Source organism: Neospora caninum, chromosome III (genome assembly GCF_000208865.1).
Source record: "Neospora caninum Liverpool complete genome, chromosome III".
Taxonomy (NCBI): domain Eukaryota; phylum Apicomplexa; class Conoidasida; order Eucoccidiorida; family Sarcocystidae; genus Neospora; species Neospora caninum.
Window position 1 is genome coordinate 1,157,955 of NC_018388.1, and position 22,849 is coordinate 1,180,803.

General features: G+C 54.7%; 1 protein-coding gene across 1 annotated transcript; it reads left to right on the forward strand.

The window, feature by feature from the left end:
- Window positions 1–884: 884 nt before the first annotated feature.
- On the forward strand, window positions 885–22,514 carry NCLIV_008255 (hypothetical protein; the record flags this gene model as incomplete). Its single annotated transcript, XM_003880339.1, has 26 exons — window positions 885–1,342; window positions 2,174–2,376; window positions 2,823–3,267; window positions 3,767–3,977; window positions 4,632–4,865; window positions 5,559–5,743; window positions 6,268–6,353; window positions 7,570–7,676; window positions 9,056–9,112; window positions 9,312–9,510; window positions 9,963–10,242; window positions 10,893–11,279; window positions 12,052–12,355; window positions 12,735–12,795; window positions 13,425–13,826; window positions 14,243–14,830; window positions 15,342–15,716; window positions 16,337–16,434; window positions 17,293–17,369; window positions 17,895–18,281; window positions 18,456–18,814; window positions 19,057–19,203; window positions 19,716–19,873; window positions 20,349–20,577; window positions 21,170–21,220; window positions 22,126–22,514. The coding sequence occupies 26 exons, from the start codon at window positions 885–887 to the stop codon at window positions 22,512–22,514; spliced, it is 6,477 nt and encodes a 2,158-aa protein (XP_003880388.1).
- Window positions 22,515–22,849: the final 335 nt, after the last annotated feature.

Sequence of the window (22,849 nt, forward strand, 5' to 3'; positions counted from 1 at the left end):
CCGCCGTCCTAGTAGGAACAGAAGGACTGGAGAATGCTCTCGGCGAGGAAAAGAGAAGGAGCGTTCGGTCAATCCAAGATGGGCGGGATGATTTGCCTAACCCTCACGTGGCGTTTGCAGAGACCAGCGGTGGTGGAGAAAGTTCTGGAGAACAAGGGGAGGCCAGAGGAGTCCGCAAGAAAAGCTGGGGGCAAGACTCAGATTTTCCCCGCCCTGACGCCGTGGTTCAGCAGGTCCCAGTCGGGATAAAAGACGGTGACGAAAATTGTGAGGCGTCCACTGCAGAGGATAAACTTTTGTTTTTAAGACAACACACGCGGGGCGGCCAGCAGGTGCGCTTCCCCGTGTTGATTAGCTCGCGCTTTCTTCCTGCAGCGTTCGGCTTGAAGGTGTATAAACGGCTCAACCAGGCAAAACGCCAAGCGTCAGCTGTGGCGGAGTTGTCCACCGCCGCTTCAGACAGTACATCTGGTGCCGGCTCTACGTCTTCATCTATTTTGCCTTCTTCTGGGGATTCGCCCGCAGCGGTTCTCCCTACCGCAGGCAAGACGCCGGCGACCGCCGGGCATGAAGACGACGAGGACACGCTGAACTCCCTTTCAGTCTTCTTTCCTCCTTCGGTTCAAGAGACAAACGGCCCGCTAGGCATCGCTGTGCGGCCACCACTGGTCACTATCTCAGGGGGTGTGACAACATTTGAAGTGCAAATTCAGCTTCAGCGGAAACCTCGAGGCCACACGGTGTACGTCCAGATCGACTGTTATGCGCTCTCTCCAGAAAAGCTGACTCGTTCACCACTAGGAAAGCAAACGAAGGAACGCGGGACCCCTTCGTCCGAGGATCAGTTTGACAGGCGTTTGCGTTATGGTGTTTCGGAGACCGATATGGAAAGCCACGATGCAGCTCGTGGGGCTGTATCGCTCAGAAGTACTGGCGCCTCCGAGGAAGAACTCGCAGCTGCCTCGCAGGAGCCTTTGGTGTCCGTGCGAGAAGAAATTAAGCGGCATGCGTGGAAACAGAGACACTGGAGAACGATCCCCATGAAACAAGCGGAAAACGGGAGGTGCTATGTCTCTGGCGGTTCGTCCGACCCAGACGAGAAAGTTGTTGTGAAACGAGGGAAAGTCATTCAGCTGTTCAGCCTTACCAGAGCATCACCTCCGTACTCAGGAACGGAAGCGGGAGACAAAAGAACGTACCGGCCTGCCAGCGCCGCGGACGATGACACACGGTTCCCCTCTCCACCGACGACGCCTAGTTTGAGCGGGGGCGAAAAACCCTGGTGGAAGCTCTCAAAGGAATTTCCAGTCAATGTTTTCGTTCCACCGCACAATCGGAAGCAGTAAGCGTTCCCCGGAAACCAGTGACGGGACGTCCGCCTCAAGAACACTCCCACAGAAATCCACATGCTCTCACCACGCAAATCCGAGCCGTTGTGCTGGGTCCAAATATCTACGTTCGCTGACCCGCACGACCGGCAAAGGCAAACACGTACAGTTTTCACACACGATCGGCAGTAAGGGGGCGAGAACGCAACATAGAGACAGGATCTTGCGTGGTCCTTCCACAGACCCTCTTTCGCGTGTTTGTACAGCGTGCATAGGTGCTGAGATACCCAATCTGCAGGAAGAGTCTACCTGTAAAAGGATGCGCTTGGCACTCAAAGCCTCCATCGGCGTTGCCCTATGTGTAGAACACAGATGCACAAAGGTTGACGACGAACGGCAGGTGGCCGGATCCCAAGGGGCTCTAGATATCCATAGGATTTTTGCACATGACTGGAGGCAAGCGAACAACCAGAAACACTCGTGACAAGCACGCAACCACAAGAGCCATTGTCCTGTCTTTCTTGAGTTCAATAAGCCGTGGCCTCGCGGCGCTACGTGGTTCCCTACCCTTTTGTACGAGAACCACGCCTAAACAACTTGGAAATTCAGATAGACGTGGGCGGTGTGTCTGGGTTCATCACAGTACTTCAAATGACGAAGGTGTACGATACTTGCACAAGCTAGACGATAAACGGCCTTTGAGTCGTAAAATCCTTTGGATGGCTCTCGACTGTTCCTCGTCGTTTAAACGCAGGTGCGGATGCCTGTGAAAAGGCGGAGACACGCCAACACGAGGTGCGCGACTAACTGGCTGTTCCGCAGCATTTCGCCTTTCTTTTCTACAGGAAATGCCAGCCCGGCACTGTGCGCGCCCTGGCCGGCACGGCGTGCCTTCCGTGCATGCCGGGATTCAGATGCCCGAATGAGAAGAACTACGAAACATGTGCATTTCCCATGTGGTCCCCTGAGGGATCGCCGACGTGCTTCCTCCCTGGTCCTCACACCAACTCCATGGGTGTCGGCTCTGCGCCTATTCTGTGTGGAGAAGGTACGCTCCACTCCATGGCGACAGGTTTTTCGAATAGCACCTCAAAGGCGCCAACGCGATCAAGTCGCGTTCTCTTTTGACGGTCTGCCGTATTCCTGGCCCACAAATAGGTGATCAGGCATGCGGTGCTTCAGCCAGTGTCGTCTTGAACAGTTCTGCCATATGACGTGCTCATGCAGAGCTATCACTATCGTTTTATATCCCTCTTCAGCTCTTTGCCGACCTCCGACTCGCTCTGCCTAGCGTGGGCCCAGACTACTGGCTTTCCTGCCGTCTTGCCTTCCTTGTCTTTTGCTTCCTACAGCTTCTGCCCTCCCGTATCTTTGCTTCTGGTTCTCTCTCCATCATGGGCATCTCGCCCCATGGTCCTCCGTCTCGCCGTGGGCACATGCTATCATGCTATTTGGTCCCGTTTGGCGCTTGTCGTCTCCCCGCTGTGTGCCCAGGTACTGTGTCTACCGAGTCGTCGGCCAAGTGCATGCTGTGTCCAGTAAATCACCAGTGCGTTGTCAACAGAGTCGGAATTGAAACCCCGTGTCCGAAAAACACATTTTCGGACCCTGGGGAAGCCCACTGTCGGTACTGTCCAAAAAACCACGACTGCACGAAAGGCGTCATCCAGCCCTGTCCGTTTGGGCAAGTCTCCGACTCCGCTGGCACAGGGTGCGTCGATGTCGCTGACGGAGCGTTTCTCGATCCTGATTCGAAAAGAAAGATCACTCTGCCAGCGACATATGCGAATGACGGAACGGGAAAGAGCTTCACGTGGCTGTACGTGACCAAGGCGTTCAAGGGCTGGGTCCCAGGTATCGGTGGAGCCTCTTCCCGCGGAAAGGTTCCGTGCCCTCCCATGGCGCTCTGCACCGCCGGATGGTATAAACTCGGAGCCCTGTAGGTCACGTTATGATACCAAGCAGAACAGACTGAAAAAACCGAGGCCGAAAACGCCAGATTCTGGCGTTTTCGACGTGGTCTGAGACACACATTGATCCGCCTGGACACACGGAGACGCACACGTATCATCCTTGAGTGAGCCCGTCGATCACATTTGCCGCCTACCCGACGCGTATGGTGTCGCAGCGTTCGTGGAACCTGGGGTTGTCGAGTGCCTCCTCGTGCCTGAATTCGTTTCTCTCCTGGTTCGGCAACACCGCTCTGGCCTAGCGCGGGGCAAGCGAGTCCTTGCGTTCGTGCCTCCGCGCTACACACACACTCGATGGACAACACTGTGGAAGCTGAATAGCTAGCACATTCCTCTGAGAAAACACTTGGGGCCCGTCGTTTTTGGCCCGTAGCTTTGGGCTTTTCTTGGCTTCAGGTATATAAACCTACTTCCCTTGTCTGTCTTGTTCGCGCCTCTCGGTGTCTCGCGCCTGTCTTCTGCTTCTAGAAAGAATCAATGGAGCAGCTCTACGGATGTCCTCGAGCGCGGGGCTGCCGCACCGACGGGTTGGTCGAGTGTCTTTGATCAGCCGTCTACCGGGAACACGAAGCAAATGTTTGGGTACTATGGCTGGGCGAGGAACTCTCTTAGCTGGAGGGATGATGACTTTGCCTCCCCGGACAATCCCTGCCCTACGGGCTACTATTCAGACAGCAGCGTACGTGATTAAGTAAACTAAAAGGAAAAGCAGAGTTTGAATGACAGTACTCCTGGGTCAATTTCTTTGTAGTGGATTCTGGCTGGTATCAGCGGGAACAATGATCGTCTCGAGGGCCCTGGCGACATTGCCTCCTAGGGAATACAGGAGGCCTGTGCAGCGATTTGTCACTTGCATCAGGGAACTGTGTAGAGCAGGCGCAGCGCTAGTGGGCTCACTGGGCCACGTTCCATCTTCTGCTACCGACATATTCTTATCTACTCATGCACTTCGATACGTGGAGTGTTGCCATTGATTCACCAAATACGTATATAGATATCGTTGTACACACGTGTAATGGTGCTTTTACGTATCTATGCATAGTGCCTTTTATTCGCAACTCCTCGGACTTGACATATGTGCGTGGCGTTCCAGCTACAAAGCTGAATGAGAAATCTGAAGACGAGAAGCACTTCACTACGTACAACTCTGCCCACTTTCGCTGACTATACCAACCTTTTGGAGCTCTTGTCAATCCCAAGAGACCGTGTGTCTGCGCCGGAGTGAGAGAAGGTTTCTGTGTGTGCCGCTATACGGGCACCGAGTCAATGTTACGAAGGGCAGCGAAGGTACGTAAAGTTTGGACTGCACGCTTATCTTTGTTTTTTTGCCCAGATGACAATCAAGAAGGAGTGTGTTCTGGCAACAAAAGGTTACTGCCCGAGGGGCTCTCTCAGCGACTGCGAAAAACACGAATTCCCCGCCCTGCTCGCCAATGAAAGAGACCGCGTGCATGACGACATTTACGCTGTCCGTACGGGATACCATGCCCTTCGGTCCGTCAAAGGAAAGGAGGATCTTGTCCAGTGCAACAAAGGACACATCATCTACGGACGAACATGCTATACAGTAAGCTCAGAGACACACAGCTCGAACGTGACGGATTTCACTTATGCTCTGTCAAAATGTATGGGTATGTCTTCGCCTTGGTTTGGAACATGGATATGTGAGTGTCCCCTTGTATGCATGCCTATATTTAGAACCACATGCCCGCCTCCATTTGCTGACATAACTAATTGCATGTTATATATATGCATATATATATATATATATATATATGGCCGTTTCTCTCTCCTCGTATGAAGAGAGGTAGGCATAGCTGCCTTCTGTATTCGTTAGGTCCCACTTCCCCCGCCTCTCATCCACGTATCGCCCTTCAAGGACGTACATGCGTCCCTGACGAGTTCAGTGATGAGAGGGTAGTCAACACACAGAGAGCGAAACAAATACTCGAGCGGTTCTACACGAACTGCAGACATCTACGTTACTCCATCCAAGTTACAGTGGTCTCCCCCGACGCCTGGTATCGGTCATGCTCCGCCCTGTGGTGAGGGGCTAACGACAGCAAACATCAGCCCTCACGGGAAGAAGAACAGTCGTCCACTACATGTTGGTGTCCTATCCGAGAGTTGGGGGCAATTGGATTCCCCTAGCGGAAGAGGCACCTCTTGTCCCTTTTGCACGTGAGACTGTGGAGTGACAGCTTGCTCTCCACCTGCGCGGCAACGCGTCTCTCCCGTCGCTTGCGCTTCTCGGCTCTAGGGGACACTGTTCGGCAAACCAGGGCGGCCAGGAATGATGTTCAAGTGGAAAACGTTCTTTGCAAGCTCCACAGCGACCCGGGCTGACCTGCTCGGAGTTTGTCCGGAGGGACACTACTGCCCCGTTCCATCTGTCGTCACAAAGGTGTCTTGCCCGGCAGGCGCAGTTTGCCCCCAGGGCACCAAGTGAGAGGCGGCAACAACCCTGGGACGAATTGCAAAGTTCCACAGAACACATGAAGCGACACTAGGTAGCAAGCGCCTTGCTGAAGCGTAGAAAAGTGTGCAGAGTGGAACTGGGGGCTGACCCGTGGTTTCGACTTCCAACAACGTCGTTTCTTCGCTTTACTTCGTTGCCCACTCTCGTCCGCCAGGCCGAACATTCCGCTAGGATAGTTGCCGCGAGAGCCCCGTGTGAAAGGGTACATAACCAAAGGAAGAAACAGTTATCCAAATCTCTTGCTTCCCGTACTCCCGGAGTGTCTAGTATGCAACTCAACCTGCCGCTCTGGAGGGCGTGCGATGCAGCCACCCTGTCGCGTGTGTTGTGAGAGGGGAAAAGGGCCATCTCGGTCCTCATATTCAAAGATAAGCCCGTGAGTTTTATCGCCGTATGATTTATGGAGATGAAAAGTGCCGACGCCGGTACCATCTGTACAAACAGTTTTTGTTGAAGGGACGACCAGGAGTTCTGCGTGGTTTCCTTTCAGGTGGAAGCATCAGTACCTCTGCCTCCCCGGTACATACGCACCTAATGCAGTGACAACAGAAAAAGACTGTCAGCAGTGCCCACCAGGTAAACTCGTGTTTTCACAAAAAAAAGCATGCGGGACACTCTAAACATGCAGCCACCCGAAGCGATCACACACTTTCTATGTACAAGAACTCACTACCTGAGAGCATCCACATGTAGACAGCGCCGACCCATCTGTCGATCTCCCTGAAGAAGCACCAATACACAAATGTGTTCATGTGGGGGCAGCGCGGCACCGTATGCCACAACGGGGGCGAAAGAACGTACATTGTGTTGGAGACAACTGTTGAGATTGGGTCATGAAGACGGATATAGCACCAGGAGAGGGTGACTGTGCCCGTTCATCATTTTGCACTGACTCGGATTCCCCTGTCTCTCTGGTTTGTCGCTTCCCCTAGGCTTTGGATGTCCCATAGGAAACGAACTGATTCCCTGTGAACTGGGCTTTTTCTGCCCGGCGGGCACGCCTCATCCGGCTGCCTACCCGTGTCCGAAGGGGACGTACGGGGCTTCAGCCGGCTTGGAGTCTCCAGACGACTGCTCTACGTGTCCCATTGGATTCGTTTGCGACGGCGGCACCTCTCTCGCACAACCTTGTCCGAAGGGACACTACTGCCCCGCAACGGGTCTATCAACTGCGGCGGCTGTAGCCTGCCCGAAAGGCACTTACAGCCCAGGGTCAGGAGAGCGCGACAGGCAAAACACGAAACATATCGCCCATAGGGGAGAACCAGAATCACATCTGAGGCGCCGTGTCCAACCGCAAGCCATTAAAACCATTCATACCTCAAAGTATTTGTATATGTCCAAATGTTCTCACATCTGTATCTGTACAAATCCTCTCATATTTGTACCTGTAAAAATACTCTCATACTTGTGTATGTACCAATACTCGCCTATTTGTGTATGTACAAATGCTCTCATATATGTATATTTACAAATACTCTCATGTTTATGTTTGTACAAATACTCCCAGAAATGCCGACATTCTATCCGTAAATGTGTATGGGATTTGAGTAGTTGTTCACGAATGAACGCACCAGTATAATGGGCGTCAAACAACAGACTAAAACGGAACAAAGCTTTCAGAAAGTGCGGTTCATATATACGTGAGAATAGCCCCAAGGATCAGTTCACACGTATGGACAAGATGTATGTGTGTACGTAGCGCTACCCCATGGGTCTGTCTATAACATCAAACACATACACACGTTTACGCTAGTGTTTGTCCCCTGTCTCAAAATTTTAATTTCATCAGCAGTGCAGCCAAAACGGCGGCCAACTGTCTTCCTTGCCCTCTGGGATTCGCATGCGATGGCCCCGGTGCCTGGTCAAAGCGTCGATGTGCCCGCGGCACCTATTCTGGTAGGACAGCTTTGCATGCATTGAACATCGACACGCACATGCAACGAAAAGATGCATCTGCATGCACACAAAACAAAGTACCTCCCGTCTAGGCGGATACCAAACGGCGGTGTCGCAACGAAGGCTCGAACGCGTCGATTTGATCTACCCATTTTTTAGAACCCAGAAATCATGAGAGCGCACAAGCCAACTACGGTAGCGGTGAAAAGGTCACCACTTTGTATACGTCTACGAAATTTCACACAAAAGGTAAACCACGCATCAAAAACGGAAAGGGCGTAAAGCGGTTATAGATTGGGTTGTCGTGTGTTTGAACCGCCTCGAACCAACACTATACACAAACATTCGCGATACGCCTCAGGGCCAGCGTATAGCAGCTTCTGCCAGCTTCTCCATTCGTGCAAGTGAAGAGCGACGCCGGGTGAAGAGGGCATAAGAGCTGACCACCTTTGGTGACCGTTGCGCCTGCTGCTCAGATGAAGGAGAGGCTTCATGCCAACCCTGTCCAGGAGGTTCTTTCTGTGAAGCTGGAAGTGCCCCACAGCTCTGTCCACCTGGCACATACTCTGATGTGGGCGCCGACAGCTGCATCTCTTGCGATGTAAAATATCAATGCGACAAGCCTGGGCTGAGCAAATATGAAGTCCTTCTTGACCGTTTCTGTCCTAGTTGTGATTCGGTAAGGATCCCTTAGAAAATCTTTATTCCCTCTATGCGTGTCTCGTTGCACCACTCTCACCCGGTTTGCTGAGCCATCTTTTGCATGGCCAGACACTCGGGCTGAGAGCTCGGGGGCTTTTACATATGACCAAACTTTCGTGCACGCACACATGTGCAATGGTCTATGGCTTGTATCGAGCGGTCTAATGTCTACAGCTATCCTGTGAAAACATGGACGGTAACAGGCAAATGTTTTCAGTACATCTATTTGCACACGCATATGTATATGTAGACCACTCTGGCCACGAATTACGCGTTGCAGGAGTAGTTGTACCCCTTGGAAGAATGACCAGCAGAGTACACACACCGCGTACCCTCGTAGAAAACTGCTTTGTGGTGTCTCTGTTGACATTTGCATTAGATATTCTGATGACTGCCATGTGTCAATCTAGAAATGCACTAGGTGGGAAAGGTCTATGTGAAACGCCGCAGCCACCTACTAGCCCTCAATACCATCGGCCAGCAGAGCCCGCGCCATTGTCACTCTGCCTGCGGATGACTGGTCGTCTGAACTCGAAACCTGTTAAAAAGATATCCAGCGTTTGATCGCCTCGGGTGTAGTCCTTTCTCGGTGTAGGCTCCGCAGGTTTTTGCGTGCTCATCTTCAAAACAACAGGAGTACGCCTCTTCTTTTTCTCCATTTGGTTCCGTCGCTGCAGTCTTCAGCTTCCAGCAACCCGATTACAACAGCCCCAGGAGGTTTCTGGCTCGACGCCGTGAGTCTCTATTGCTCTGAACTAGGGTCTCAAGTGCACACCCCGTTGGCCAAGTCGCCGGCACTCCGTGGTCCCCTTTCTCCCATGGCAGATGGGCTTGGCCCCGTCCACCAACCTCGGCCGTCGTTTCCCTTTCTGGCTTCTGCGTTGTCTTTAATATATTTTGCTTTCCGGTGTCTTTCCCGTTTCCTTCCTCCAGACCACTGGTTTCCTGACTCCATGCGAGCCTGGCAGCTACACTCTATCCGACGGGGCGACGTCGGCGGCGCAGTGCGTCGCCGCTCCCGCAGGCACTTATGTCTCTTATGTCGGCGCCCCAGAGATCGAGGGGAAATGCTCGAGGGGGTATTACTGTCCTGAACGGTCGACCTCAAGAGAGCAAATGAGGTGTCCCTCCGGTAAGGAGACAAAGACGAGACGCACGGACAACGAGAGAATCTCAAAGAGCGACGACACAAACGGGTTGCTCTATGCTTCGGAGAAAACACGACGCAGGGAAAGACCAAAAACAGTTTTTAGTATGCCACACTCTACGTCGCTGCGTTGCTGTATGAGATCCGGCTAGCGCTCTATCCAGCAACCTACCGTTCCCGTTTGTCTCCACATCTGCTCAGACAAACGATTCTCTCTGTTAACACCTTAATATACATGTGCACCTAGACGAGTGGGCTCACATGGAGTTGTGAACAGGAGGAAAATGCACAGAGGGACGGCGTAAAGGCAAACATGCTAATGCGCCAGGATGAAGATGCCGCATATCCTCAACTTACATTCCCATCCGGATCCACAGCTTCACTGACTGGACGTCAGCCGCGTTTCGTGTGGGTCTGTCCCTTGGTGGCGTTTTCAGGAACCTACTCCGCTTCGCCCGGAGCAGGCCGCAGCGATGAATGCGTTGCTTGCCCCGCGGGGAGTCTCTGTATCCAGCTGGCCCACACCGACATTCGAGCGGACTGCCCTCCAGGATTCTTCTGTCCTGAGGGATCGACGTTTCTTGGGGTTCCCTGTCCTGCCGGCACATATCGAGCCGAAAGCAGAGGCACAGAGCTCGCAGATTGCTCGCCATGTCCACGTGGAAAGTATTGCCCGGAACCGGGGCTCGCCGCGCCTGCTGCCCCCTGCAGCGCTGGGTAAGGAGACAGACACACTTAACACCAGCGTGGATGCTTTCCGAGGTGTATACATAAAAGCATAAATATATATATATATATATATATCTATTCAACTCATCCCCAGGTATGGAGGCATATATGCGGACTTGCGCATACTTGCGGGAGTATGTTTAACTCACTGATATATACATGCACGTATTTCAGAAGGGAATGGGAACTCCTGGATCTCAGCATATCCCTTTGGATCCAGAGCTGGCACCGAGAAGGCTTGCGTCGTCGCCGCTAGATGCAATTTTACACGTTCGATATGGACTCGTGTATGCCAGCAGTTTGCAACCAGAGTTGTTTTCGTAATCCAGGCGGATGCAGAATGTGACTCCTGCTGTTGAGAAGCCCAGACGTTCAACACAGAAAGAATTTCTGAATGGTCGAGGCAAGGGCGTGCGTGCATGACACTCGCTTATGTTCAGAAGGAACGGCGGTTGCAGTTGCCAGAACGTATGCTGCGTCGCATTTCGTTCTGTGTGGACGGTCATCTGGAGCCATGCCTCCAGAAAGAAATGCACACTCAGGAGCCGTCTGCCGGGGGGACCGCCTTGTCCCCTCTGGGGTCAATATTCAAGCGGAAGCAAATGCTGACGAGTTAGATCCTCTGCTTCTTCGTGCAGCTACATCTGTCTCGGCGGCGCCAAAGTTCCGGCTCCCACCGACAACAAGACGGGCCAAGCCTGCCCGGCCGGGGGGTTCTGCCCCGAGGGAGCGACTGCGAATTCGCCCTGTCCGGCCGGCACCTACAACCCGCTGCCAGGGGGACGAGACGCCTCTTCTTGCATGCCCTGTCCTCAGGGCCAGTACTGTCTGGGGACGACCAGCACGACTCCAGACGGAGACTGTGAAGACGGCTACATTTGTGAAAAGGGGTCCGCCTCTCCAACAGAGGCTCCTGCCTCCCCTGGACACTACGCCGTCTTCCCTGGAGTCATCGAGAAAGAATGCAGACGAGGCACCTTCACGGAGAAATACGCTCAATCGAAATGCACACCATGCTTGCCCGGGTAGGAGAACCATCCCGGACACGATCACACGCGAATATATATATATATATATATATATATATTATATTTATATTCAGAGTGTTAGATGGAGATGTGTGGGCGTTTTGTCCTCACGGAGGCCCACAAGAGTTTTGTTGACATATGATCCTGTGTACCCTTGTTTACATATGCAACTGCATAGACCCTATTATTCATAAATATGTGTATAATATATATAGATTTGCGTATATGCTAATGGCCATGTTTTTGCATGTCTGCATTGATTTGCGTGTTGCTGAGTCTCATGCTGGATAGAGCCTTGCAAATCTCATGGGTTCCGTCTTGTTGGTTTTACCGCTTACGAAGGCGGGCAAACGGGACAAACCTAGCTACGTGTGTGATTTCCACGGGGCCAACACAGCAACGTACTCCCACAACAGGAAAAGACGCAACAGGGCGCCGCGCAGCTGACGCGGCAGACACCCGTACACCGTCACACGTTTTCAAGGGGAACATCCGCCTGCGTTCCGCTGGCAGGTGCGTACCTGTATGTCGTGTGTGCATTTCTCTCTTCACCTCAGTGTCTTTATCGGTCCCTGCTACACCAACCTGGTTGGCTGTCAGTATTTTTGCAGCTCGATGTTCTGGCATCCTCTCGCTCTGCGCAGCTCTATGTGGGACTTACTCTTCGCTGGGTAGCTGCTTTGTCGCCATTCCCCGTCTACATGCACAGACACACTGCATCTCGCTTCTCTCCAGAAGGGACGCCTTTGTTTGCTTTCTTCGGGTTCAGGCACTTCTGTGATACCGAGGGCATGGCCCGAGTGAAGCCTTGCCCGGCAGGGACAGTCTGTCCCCAGGGATCGATTGTCACTCTCGAGTGCCCCGTCGGGACGTACAGCCCGCTGCCACTCCGAGGCTCCATGGACGACTGCATCCCGTGCACGCCAGGATCCTACTGTTCCAAACGGCGCGCGACGCACCCGAGAGGGCCTTGTTCTCCTGGCTTCTTCTGTTCAGGGGGCGCAACGACGGACAGGCCGTTGGCGGGCAGCGGCCAAGGCGGTCCCTGTCCTGTCGGTCACTATTGCCCAGGGGTAAGAAGGAAAGCAACAGCCGCGCTAGTTCCTTAGTCCATAAGACCGAAACGCGCAGAAAGAGAAAAGAGCTGCAAGACAAGGAACCAGATAGTGCGAAGGATACATGCCTATTGACAAAATGTGTCTACATTGATTCATAGAGAAAGGGTTTCCGGGGAACTCGTGCGTAGTCAGGGAAGGAGCGAAGCCGAGAGACCCTCGTTGTGTTTGTGCACTTGGACGCAAGCCTGAAGGGACAAAAGCGCGAGAAACACACAGGGCCGGGTGTCTGTTCAGTTCATACGAGGGGGGGATGGCTGCGAAGAAGGCCGCCGTTCCCGAGACCTACCTCCCTCGCGGTCCCGCGTGTGTGTCGCTCTGCGTTTGCTTGTGTCAGAAAACCCAAGTGCCCACGCCCTGTCCTCCTGGCACCTACGGGGCAATGGAGGGACAGAGAGGTGTTGGCGCCTGCCTTCCCTGTCCAGGGGCGACGTTTTGCAGCCGGGCTGGCCAGTCCACGTTTGAGGGGACCTGCGCGGGAGGCTTCACGTGCCCTTCTGGGAGCATAAAACGCAAACACACTCTCTGTCCTTCTGGCTCAAAATGTCCTCCGGCCAGCCTCGCACCCACGGCGTGCCCAGATGGTACCTTCCATAAATTGCCGGATACATAAATAGCAAGTGTCTGACCAGAAAAGTACAAACGCGGGGATCTACATACACCCAAGGTTGCCCATCTGCCAGCGTCACATGTGTGTTTACGCTTGAAAATATGCACCCGACGGCACATGCGCGGTGTGCGTCTTTGTTGATCACTCTTCCCCCGTCCACACTGGCTCGTGTTGCTTGTGGATTGCACTGGTGTGCCTACGCCTGCGTGAATGCCAGTTGCTGCCTCACCAGAGAATCCCCCCCGCCCCCCCGCCGCGCCTGCCTCCCCTTTTCAGCAGCTACGGACGCTCATTTGCACACGCATTCCGTCGTTCCCCCCTGTGGTGCTCGTGCTGGGCGTGTATTGACTTCTGCGGTTGACCTCCAATGTCTTTACCCTTGTTCTCTCCACGTCCCTCTTCTCCACTTGTCTCCAGGGACGTACCAGCCGGACCACGGCCAGGAAGACTGCCTCGCCTGCCCTCCCGGCTACAACTGCCGATCCGGAAAGACGCAGTACCTCGACAGCGCCTGTCCAGCTGGAACTGTCTGTCCGGACAGCAACACGACGGAACCGGAGCAGTGCCCTGACGGGACATACAGCGTTCATACAGCGCGGATCTACACGGAGGCTTGCATCGCCTGCCCGCCAGGCTTCATGTGCCAGCAGAACAATGTCCAGCCTGCCACTGACGGGTCGGCGGACTGTCCCGCAGGCTACGCATGCTCCGGCGGCGTCAAAGTCGCCGGATCTGGGATAGAAAGCGAGGGAGTGGTGAGGTGTCCGAAAGGCTTCTATTGCCCAAAAGGGACCGGCGAACCTCTGCCTTGCCCCGCGGGTAAGGACTTCTCGCCAGGAGAGGGGGTCGCCTGCTGGGCTACCGTGGGAGAGCGTCCTGGCCCAAGTGAAGAGAGAGACAGAAACAGCAGCCGATCCAGACAGACAGCCATGCACGTCCGAATTCACTCAGTGCCAGAAGAAGCTGTCTTTTACGTTGCCACGGCCGGTCCCCTCTCTCTCGCTGTTCGTTTGCGGGATCGCTCTCCTGCTTCGTGTCGTGAAGAACACGCGCCATCAACGCTGACGCTGCCCAGCGCTCACTTGGCCTCTCTTGCTCTACTGCCTCATTAGCGTGCCTTCGGCCGGCGCTGATGGGTCCCACCACGCCGCCAGCTCTCCTCGGATAAAGCGCTGATCTCCCTGTACCTCTTCCCGTTCTTTGCCGATGCGACCTTCCTCCCATTCTGCATGCAGGCCGAGTGTGTGCAACGGCTCAGCTGGGCATCGACGGGGTCCTGTGTCCCGGCGGCCGGTACTGTCCGATGCAGTCTGCGGAAGGGGAGCCTTGCCCCGCAGGGTACTATTGCCCGCAGGGCGCGGCAGCCCCGCTGCGGTGTCCCCTAGGCACCATCAGTACCTACACGGAGAATGCAGCTGAGGCGCAGTGCACAAAATGTCCAGCTGGAAAATACTGCGACGGGACGACGAACGCGAATCAGGACAAAATCGATAGCACCGCCTTCAGCGGAGAATGCAGAAAAGGGTACTATTGCCCAGAAGGACTGTATACGCCCATAGGCACGCCGTGCCCTATCGGATTCTACTGTCCTATCGGCAGCGCCTCCCCACTGACGTGCCCCGTAGGATCCACAACCGCTGCAGCCGGACTGGCGGAGTGCACGGGGTGCGACGCCGGGTTCATCTGTGCCGACGGGCAAGTGGCGCCGTGTCCTGTCGGCCAGTACTGCAATGCAGATAGCCTGCCGCAGGACTGCCCCACGGGATCGTACAATCCGATCGCCGGCGGGATTAGCTCCGACGCCTGCCGACCATGTCCTCCAGGTGAGACTCCTTCGGCACCGCAGAAGCGCCTTCCGACGATATGCGTCCTAAGCGACCTCGCTAACTCGCCGATGGCCGCCGACAGGAAGGCCGAACCGGCTCTAAAGGCTGAGCCTCTAGCAGTACTACAGTTCACGGACTAGACGCCATTTAAGCTGCAACGCACTGTGGCCTCACGCGCTTCCTGGTCACCTCCTTTGTCACATGAAAGGTCAATGCTCCACACGATTCTCTCCCGTTGGCGCGTTTAGCACTCGCGCTTTGTCTTTCTCCGTCCCGCGTGATTCCCTGCCTCCTTTCGGGTTTTATCCATCCTCCCGGTTGCCCCGGTCTGATTCATTGGGTCCGCTTCTACCGTGTCGCGTTCCAGTTCCATTCTTGTTTCCCGTTCTTCCAGGACATTGTCACCCTGCCGTTGATACCCTCGCTGGTCGTCCCTCTAGTTCTATCTTCGTCTTTCTCACCACTCCTCGTGCGCCTCGTGATTCTTCTCTGGCCTGCTCTCTGGCAGGCAAGGCGTGTCGTCGGAGCGCAACATCGGCGCCCGAGACATGCCGCGGAGGCTACTTTTGTCTCTCTAGGGTGACGGTGTTGAACCCCGCAACTTTGTCGGAGGCGCAGAGCACCGCCGTAGCCGAGGGCGCGGCGGGCGCAGCTACGGAAGGCGGAGGCCGCTGCCCCAAAGGCTATTACTGTCCGGCCGGGGCGCGTGTGCCGCTGCCGTGTTCCCCTGGGTATCACTGTGGGACCCTCGGCCTCGCGGAGCCACGCGCGCCATGCAGTGCGGGGTACTACTGCAGAAGAAAAGCCAATTCAGCGAGTCCAGCTTCCCCCAGAGACGCGACGAGTTGCCCTATTCAAGACCCCTATGGGGCATGCACGCCCGGTAAGATTCACACAGTGCCCCGCCCGATGCGGGAGAGCCTGCGAATGTCGACCCCTCCCAGCAAATAGGTGAAAGACGCCGAGAGCAGCGCCTCACGCTCGCGACTCAAGCAACATGCCAATCAATCGGACTGTTAGGCCGAAGTAGGGCCGCTGAAAAGTGGAATGCGAGAGGGCATGGGGTGGGAGTTATCATGAGACTCTAAGGGAATGAGACGCGTGGAAAAAGGAGGTCGACCAGTGAAGGCGTCATAAAGCTTAAGCAGAGAGCAAGAAGGCTCGGAATGCGTAGGAAACATCTGTCGCTTGTACGGTTTATGCATTCCCCAGGACACTACTGCCCTTCCGGGTCTCGCGTCCCCGAGGCGTGTCCCCCAGGTGAGCAAGATGCGTGACGTGCTCTAACTTCTTTGAATTCGTTTTCCCGCATACTCAAAAGGTCGATGTAGCTGACGTATAACATACCAAAACGAAATCCAAGACGCACGCCTTTTTACTTGAGACAGCCAATCAGTCTGACACACGAGGGCCCGCCCGCTTCACTCAGTGCACTATTCTGTTGCTGTGGATATGAAAACAAAACCTCGGCATCGGTTCGTCTTCCACTGCTGCTTACCGAAGCTTGGAGGCGACTCGCGCCTCTCAACCCCCCTGAGGAAAAGTGCCATCCGCATGCATTCATGACCAGGGAGAAGGGAAACGGACGAATTACGTCCATGGTAAGACCCCTTCTGCATCCCGTGCCGCTGGACTCCAGCATAATTCCTAGATTTTGTTCCCTCTGTTCTCGCTCCAGGAACATACCTCTCTTTACCGCTGGGGAAGAGTGTCGCTGATTGCCTGCCATGCCCTGGGGGCCGTTATTGCTCTGGCCGAGGTCTCCTGTCTCCGACTGGGTTTTGTCGGGCTGGGAGCTACTGTACCAAAAACAATGAGGTACTCCGTAAAAGCGTGCGACAGCAAAGGGCTACAGCAAAGTGTTCGAATCATCTGAATTCACTGCTTTCCCGCCTGGTTCAAAGAGCCGCTTCTACGTTCCTCCCCTCCGAGCATTCACGCAGTTCTGGGTTTTAGTGTGTGCCCGCTAGCTGCGTGTGGGGAGAGCAAACGTTTTCTCCTGACTCGTCTGGCGTGACTCTCGTTGCTGGACAACAGACAGGCATCGCGCCGAGCCGCAACAATGTTTCTGCTGGCGGGGCCTGTTGCTGCAGTGTACGTGATAGAACCGCATGTGTTTCAATGACTCCGCGTACTAGCAAACCGTTCAAAGGAGTAAAAGACGTACATGTCAAAACGCATCTCGGACACGTTCGCTCTCTACATTTCGCACCCTGACGCGAGACGTTTATGCATATCCATGTACAGTTGTGCGCCTATAATGTCGCGGTAGAAAGTGCTGGTTCTCCCCCTGAAAATAAATATGCATGCTTATGCTGGACCTTCCGCTTTCGTATCTCCAGTCTTCGCCGAACTGCCTTACGTTCTCTTCAAGCAGACCTTCTCCACTCTACCGTGTGGCGTTGGCCTGTGCCAGAAAACGGGACTCAATTTCGTGTGCCGGTGTGCTGTCTTCGCAGACTCCGGATGGAATCTTCTGTCCTGAAGGGCACTTTTGTGCCGAGGGAACAACGTCGCCAGAGCCTTGCGCAGCGGGGTAAGTACTGGAAATTACCTCCCGAACAGGAGAGGTGATCCAGATTCCAGTGCCTAAGCACTGGCACATTTGCGGAAAGATATGCATGCAATGAGCTTCTATTATATATATGCACACTTCCACGGGTAGATGTAGAACTTCTCTCCTCGGAACAAAGAGGCCTTTCTGGAAGATCTCAAATGTACACTTGCATGAGTGGGGGAGAGAGGCGGCTTTCCAGGAGGCGGCGTCCTTCTGGTTCCTGTTTTCTGGGAGTCGCAGGAAAGCGTCTCCCTTGCGATTCCCTCCCTGGGACCATTTGTTGACAGACACGTGTTTCTGTCTCAGTGTTCTTTAGCTTGCCCGCTGCCCGTCAAAGAGCGCGCAACACCCACCCACACACACACACACGTACAGCTGTTCAACGTGACCGCAGATTCTCTTTTGTCTTCCAGAAACTGGGCATCGCGCCTCCGTTAAGAGCCGCCACACGGCCCGAGCTGCTGTAGCGCCTCTTCATGTGTTGTTTCTTCCACCTATCTTTAGGACGTACCAGGTGACCCAGGGACACTCGCGCTGCAGCGCCTGTCCAGCTGGGTTTGTTTGCGGGCCCGAACCAGGCACCGTAAACCCTCAGGTGTGCCCCGCCGGGCACTTTTGCCTGTCTTCAGCAGCAAAACCGACCAAGTGCCCTGCAGGCAAATACGCGCTCATAGGCGGGCTAGAAGCGGACGCAGACTGCTCGTGGTGCCCGCCTGGGAAAATCTGCAACGAAGAAGGCGCGGCAACCGAGCCCAGAGCGTGCCCGGCCGGAAGCTACTGTCCAGCCCCATCATACGTCGTCTCAGCTGTGGAAGGCAACGGGAGCTCGCCAAAGGTCACTTGCGGTTCCACCTCTGGCGGGGCCGCTACATGCGCCATTGACCCGATTGAGTGAGGCGAGAGCTTTTTTCGGTGGCACGAGAGAGGGCTTCCACACGTTTCTGTCAGTGGAGAGCACCTGCTGCATTGGCGGCTGTTACTTCCAGGACACAGGCTACAGGGACGCGGTTCTGGCTCCCGTCCAACAGACTTTGGCGTTCATTGCATTTTCACGTTTTCTCCCAGGTGCCCCGTTGGAAACGTTTGCCCCGAAGGCAGTGCGACTCCGCAGCGGTGCCCGCTCGGCCAGACAGTAGCAGTGACCGGGGCGGCGACCAATACCGGATGCAAAGCGTGTCCTGCGGGGCAATACTGTTCTCCTTCTGGAACTGTGGAAAACTGTGCGGAGGGATTTCTCTGCATTTCCGGAGCGTACCGACCTAACCCGATGGCGGCCGCAGTGGGTCGGCTGTGCCAACCAGGCTACTTCTGTCCTTCGGGGACGACGGTCGAAGTTGCCTGTATGCGGGGGACGCTCAGCGTCGGACACGGAAGTGGAAACGCGTGCGACGAATGCCCTGCGGGGAATGTGTGCGACGCAGAAGGTAAGCGGGCATCCACTGTGGAGCACCTATGGCGGGTTGGCCTAATACTCACTTATCTAGGTACATGTCGACCAGGATTCGTGGACACAGATAGGACTGATTAACCTCAAGATGTGTTTCCGTGTAAGTTGGTGCTTGTTGAGAAACATGCGAGCGCGTCGGACAACACATGTGCCGTTGAGTAACGGGCGCTAGGACGCTCAAGCGTCGTGACGCTGAGATTTCTCGGTTGGCGTGCTCAGGCATCAAAGCGCTCAGCGGCGCTCGCGCGTGCCCAGCGGGCTCGTACTGCCCCACTGGAAGTGTCATGGCGATTCCCTGCCCAGCTGGGACGTACAGCGGCTTCACATATCTCGCTGCAGCGCAGGAATGCCTGGCCTGTCCTGCAGGTAAAAGAAACATGGGAGTAGCAACCCCCTCGTTGGGATCACCCGCTGACTGTCCAGAAACGACGGTCACCATCGCGCCGCAGTCGCACACTCTTCAGCTCTCTGTCTTCTTTAGATTTTCGGCCCGGTGTTTTCCGCTCAGCCATGTTGGCGGATATTTCGTTTTGAGTTCCGCGGCTACAGAAGTGTCCTGATGTTCTGAACAACTGCCATGCCTTGGCCGTTCGTCCTGTTTCAGGATTAAATACTGGGAATTTGAAGCTCTATGCTAAATTACCATTCGAGGTCTCTTCTGAACACATCCTGCTAGACCAAAAGCACCTGCGTGGTTAACTACATATACATGAATATATATACATACATATACATATCCATGTAGGTATATCCATCGTAATGGAGGAATTCATGCCGCTTGTAGACAGCAGCAGGCACATAACTGCAGTGCTCTGTATAGGCCTGTGGGGAGAGAACGAAAGAGCGATTTCTGGATTTCTAGTTGCGCCTCCCTTTAGGAAAATACTGCGAAACGACGGGGGCGACCGCTGTGAGTGGCCCTTGCGACGAAGGCACGTGGTGTAAGCAGAAATCCACAAACAAGGATCACTCCGTCGGATACGCGCCATCCAACCTCGTCGCTTGCCCTCCAGGGGCGTACTGCCCTCAAGCGACAGTAAGCTCTTTGTGGCCACAGCGTTTAGATTTCACCCTCCTTGTGAGATTGTCATAATAGCCTACGTTTGCGCGAGCTATCCCCCGTCCGGCAGTGGAGGCGCGCAGTCAGTCATCGCCTCTTCCTAGTCATCCTGACTTGCGGATTTCACCTGCCAAGCAAAATACCTAAAGCTCGCTCACCCATCCAGCTTTAAGCGGCTTCTCGTCTTCTAACGAGGCTACCGCAACGGCACGCAACTGCGTCGCTCTATCGGAAGCATCTGAGTGGATGTTTGGTCGGCTCGCTGACCATGATTCTATAGAGTGTCTCATCTCAACAAGGGCTTCTCATGTGTCTGGAGTCAGAGCTCTCATAGGAGCCTGAACGGGGCATGGGGGCTTTCCCCGCTTTTGTAGACTGTCCTGCGTTCCCTTCGGGGTTTTTGGCTTCATCCCGTACATCTGGAATTGGGGTTTGTGCCTTGCCTTTATAGCCTATGCCCGTCCTCTGCCAGCTGGGGACCTACCAGGACGAGGAGGCGACCACCACAGCATGCAAGCAGTGCCTCGCAGGCACCTACTGCGGAGCCGCAGGCCTTACGATGGAGGCGGGAAGCGGCCCCTGCAAAGAAGGCTTCTTCTGCAACGCAGGCGCCAAGGTCCCCGCTCCAAGGGACGCATTGACGGGAGATATCTGTCAAAATGGGTATTACTGCCCGTCGGGTACGTCAGGAACCTTCTGGTGTCCACTACCTCGCGGAGTGGAGACGTCGCGACATATTGGGCCCCCGCTCTGTCTCTGTGACTCGGTTGTATACCCTACTCTAGCCAGGCATTCACGTCGACTGTACGGAATTGGAATGAGGCCAGCGCTTTGTGCATACCTGGGTCTTCTTTCTGGTTCATGCCCTGTCCTAGGTGTGTGCTACGCGCCCTGCACGTTCTTGGACACCCCAGTTTAATGGCCAGGCCTCGCCCTCTTCGCACCAGTTACACCCCAAAATCGGACATGCCTGGACTGTCGCTGTCCTCGTCTCTGGTGGTGGCTTCCTCTATCACACTCTGGGATTGCCGCCACCTCCTTTTTGTCATATTCGTGGGTGCGTTTACACCGAATCAAAATCCAGGAGACGGGTACCACTCTAGGGAGCTGAGCATAGGTCACCACAATTCTCCTCGGTTCTGCTTCTCAGCTGTGTAACAATCTGAACTCTGGCGGGTTGCATTTCATAGAACACAAGAGAACCCACTAGACACTGACGCTGGCGGGTAATGTGAAGCGGTTCGCTTTTCGCCTGGTGTGCATGCACGACAGGCTCAAAGGCGCCTCAGCCGTGCCCAGCCGGTTACTACAGCGACGAGGAAGGTATGTGCTGATCGGCGAAGGATTTCTGCAGAGGACTTTTAGAAATCTAGGCCAGGTATCAATGGAGAGCAGCGCGTTGAGTGCGAGAGTAAAGCGTTTCGTTTCGATACGCAGAAGGACCGACATAGCCATAGATTTGACACACAGTTGTGAGGAACGAACCTTACCGACATAACCCATCAATGTTCTACTGGCAGCATCCGTGGGAATACCCTACCTCCGTTCGCTTAAAATGGACGGCGTCGCTTACGGCTCCAACGCTTGCCGCCGGGCAAATCGAAAAGTAGCCCTGGATGCGCACTACTGATCCCCTGTGTGCGGATGTCTCTACATGTACGCTATGGCATATAGTTGTATGGCCTCATGCGAGTGGAGAGCTCGCGGCAGCAGGTGGAGTCCTCCGCTGTTGCATGCGCTTCGACCAAGCGAGATGTGCATCTTCCGGCTTGCCTCACTGTACACGTGTCCGTCCTGAGACACCTGTACTCGATACAGGAGGCGTTGGTGTGTCCCGTAACCAAGAACTATGTCGGCGTGGCTCGGACACGCTCGGGTGCGAGTCGTGTCACTATGCGGGCGTACCCTGCACCCGCAGAAACCAAATTGAAACTGATGAGGGTTTCTGTGGCCAACCAAGTTGAGCAGTCCTGACCAACAATGCCCCGCATCCGCCGACTATATTTTCTTCGCCTTCGCCTCTCTGGCGCACACGAAACTTGTCACTTCAGCTGCGACCCGTTTCGCGTCTGTTACCTGCTCTGGCCTTCGCATATGCCAGAGCTCTTACAACACTAGTCGAGCTCATCGCTCATTCTATCGACCGATCCAGTCCTCGGTGGAATCCTTAGACTTTCAGGGTGTCGGCGCATTCCCCCCCTTTTTGTCTGCCGGTGCTGAATGTCTAGGCCTGGCGACATGCAAGGCTTGCCCTGCAGGCTATCTGTGTTCTGGAGGAGCCGGCGGGGAAATCGAGGACTGCCCCGCCGGATCCTTCTGCGAGGCGGCTGTCTCGGCGGCAGCTTCGTGTCCCGATGGAACCAGCAGTGAGGTGAAGAATCTCTCTGAGCAGGAACAGTGCAGCGAATGTCCGGCGGGAAAAGTTTGCGGGGCTAGCCAGCAGCAAACCGACTGTCCCGCAGGCTACCTCTGTCTCGCGGGAATCGGACCCGAACAGGTCAAAGCCCTTGACGCCGATATCGATGAACTGTGGACGGACTCGACCTTCTGGAGGGGCCACGCCATTCACTACGGGTGCGAGGATAAGCCACAGTGGGAGATTCAAAAGTCTGAGTGAAGGCATCAAGACAGACGTCGAGAGGCCACATACGAGGGAAATAGAAAAGAGTCGAAACGGCTTTAGCAGAGGAGAGAGTCCAACATCGCCGTAGTGACGTGCCCACACCCAAACCTAAGAGTGCCCGCGTTGCGTGATGCTTGAAACGGCGTACACGCTTGAAACAGATCCTACCTGCATGTAGTTAACCAAAACAGCTATCCACCGGACGCCCTGCCTGCACAGGTACTTGTATTTATCTACCTCTCTATCTATATAAATATATACCTATATACACAAATACATATATATGTATATATATGTGACTCGCTGGACATTCTGTTCACAGAGAGTGG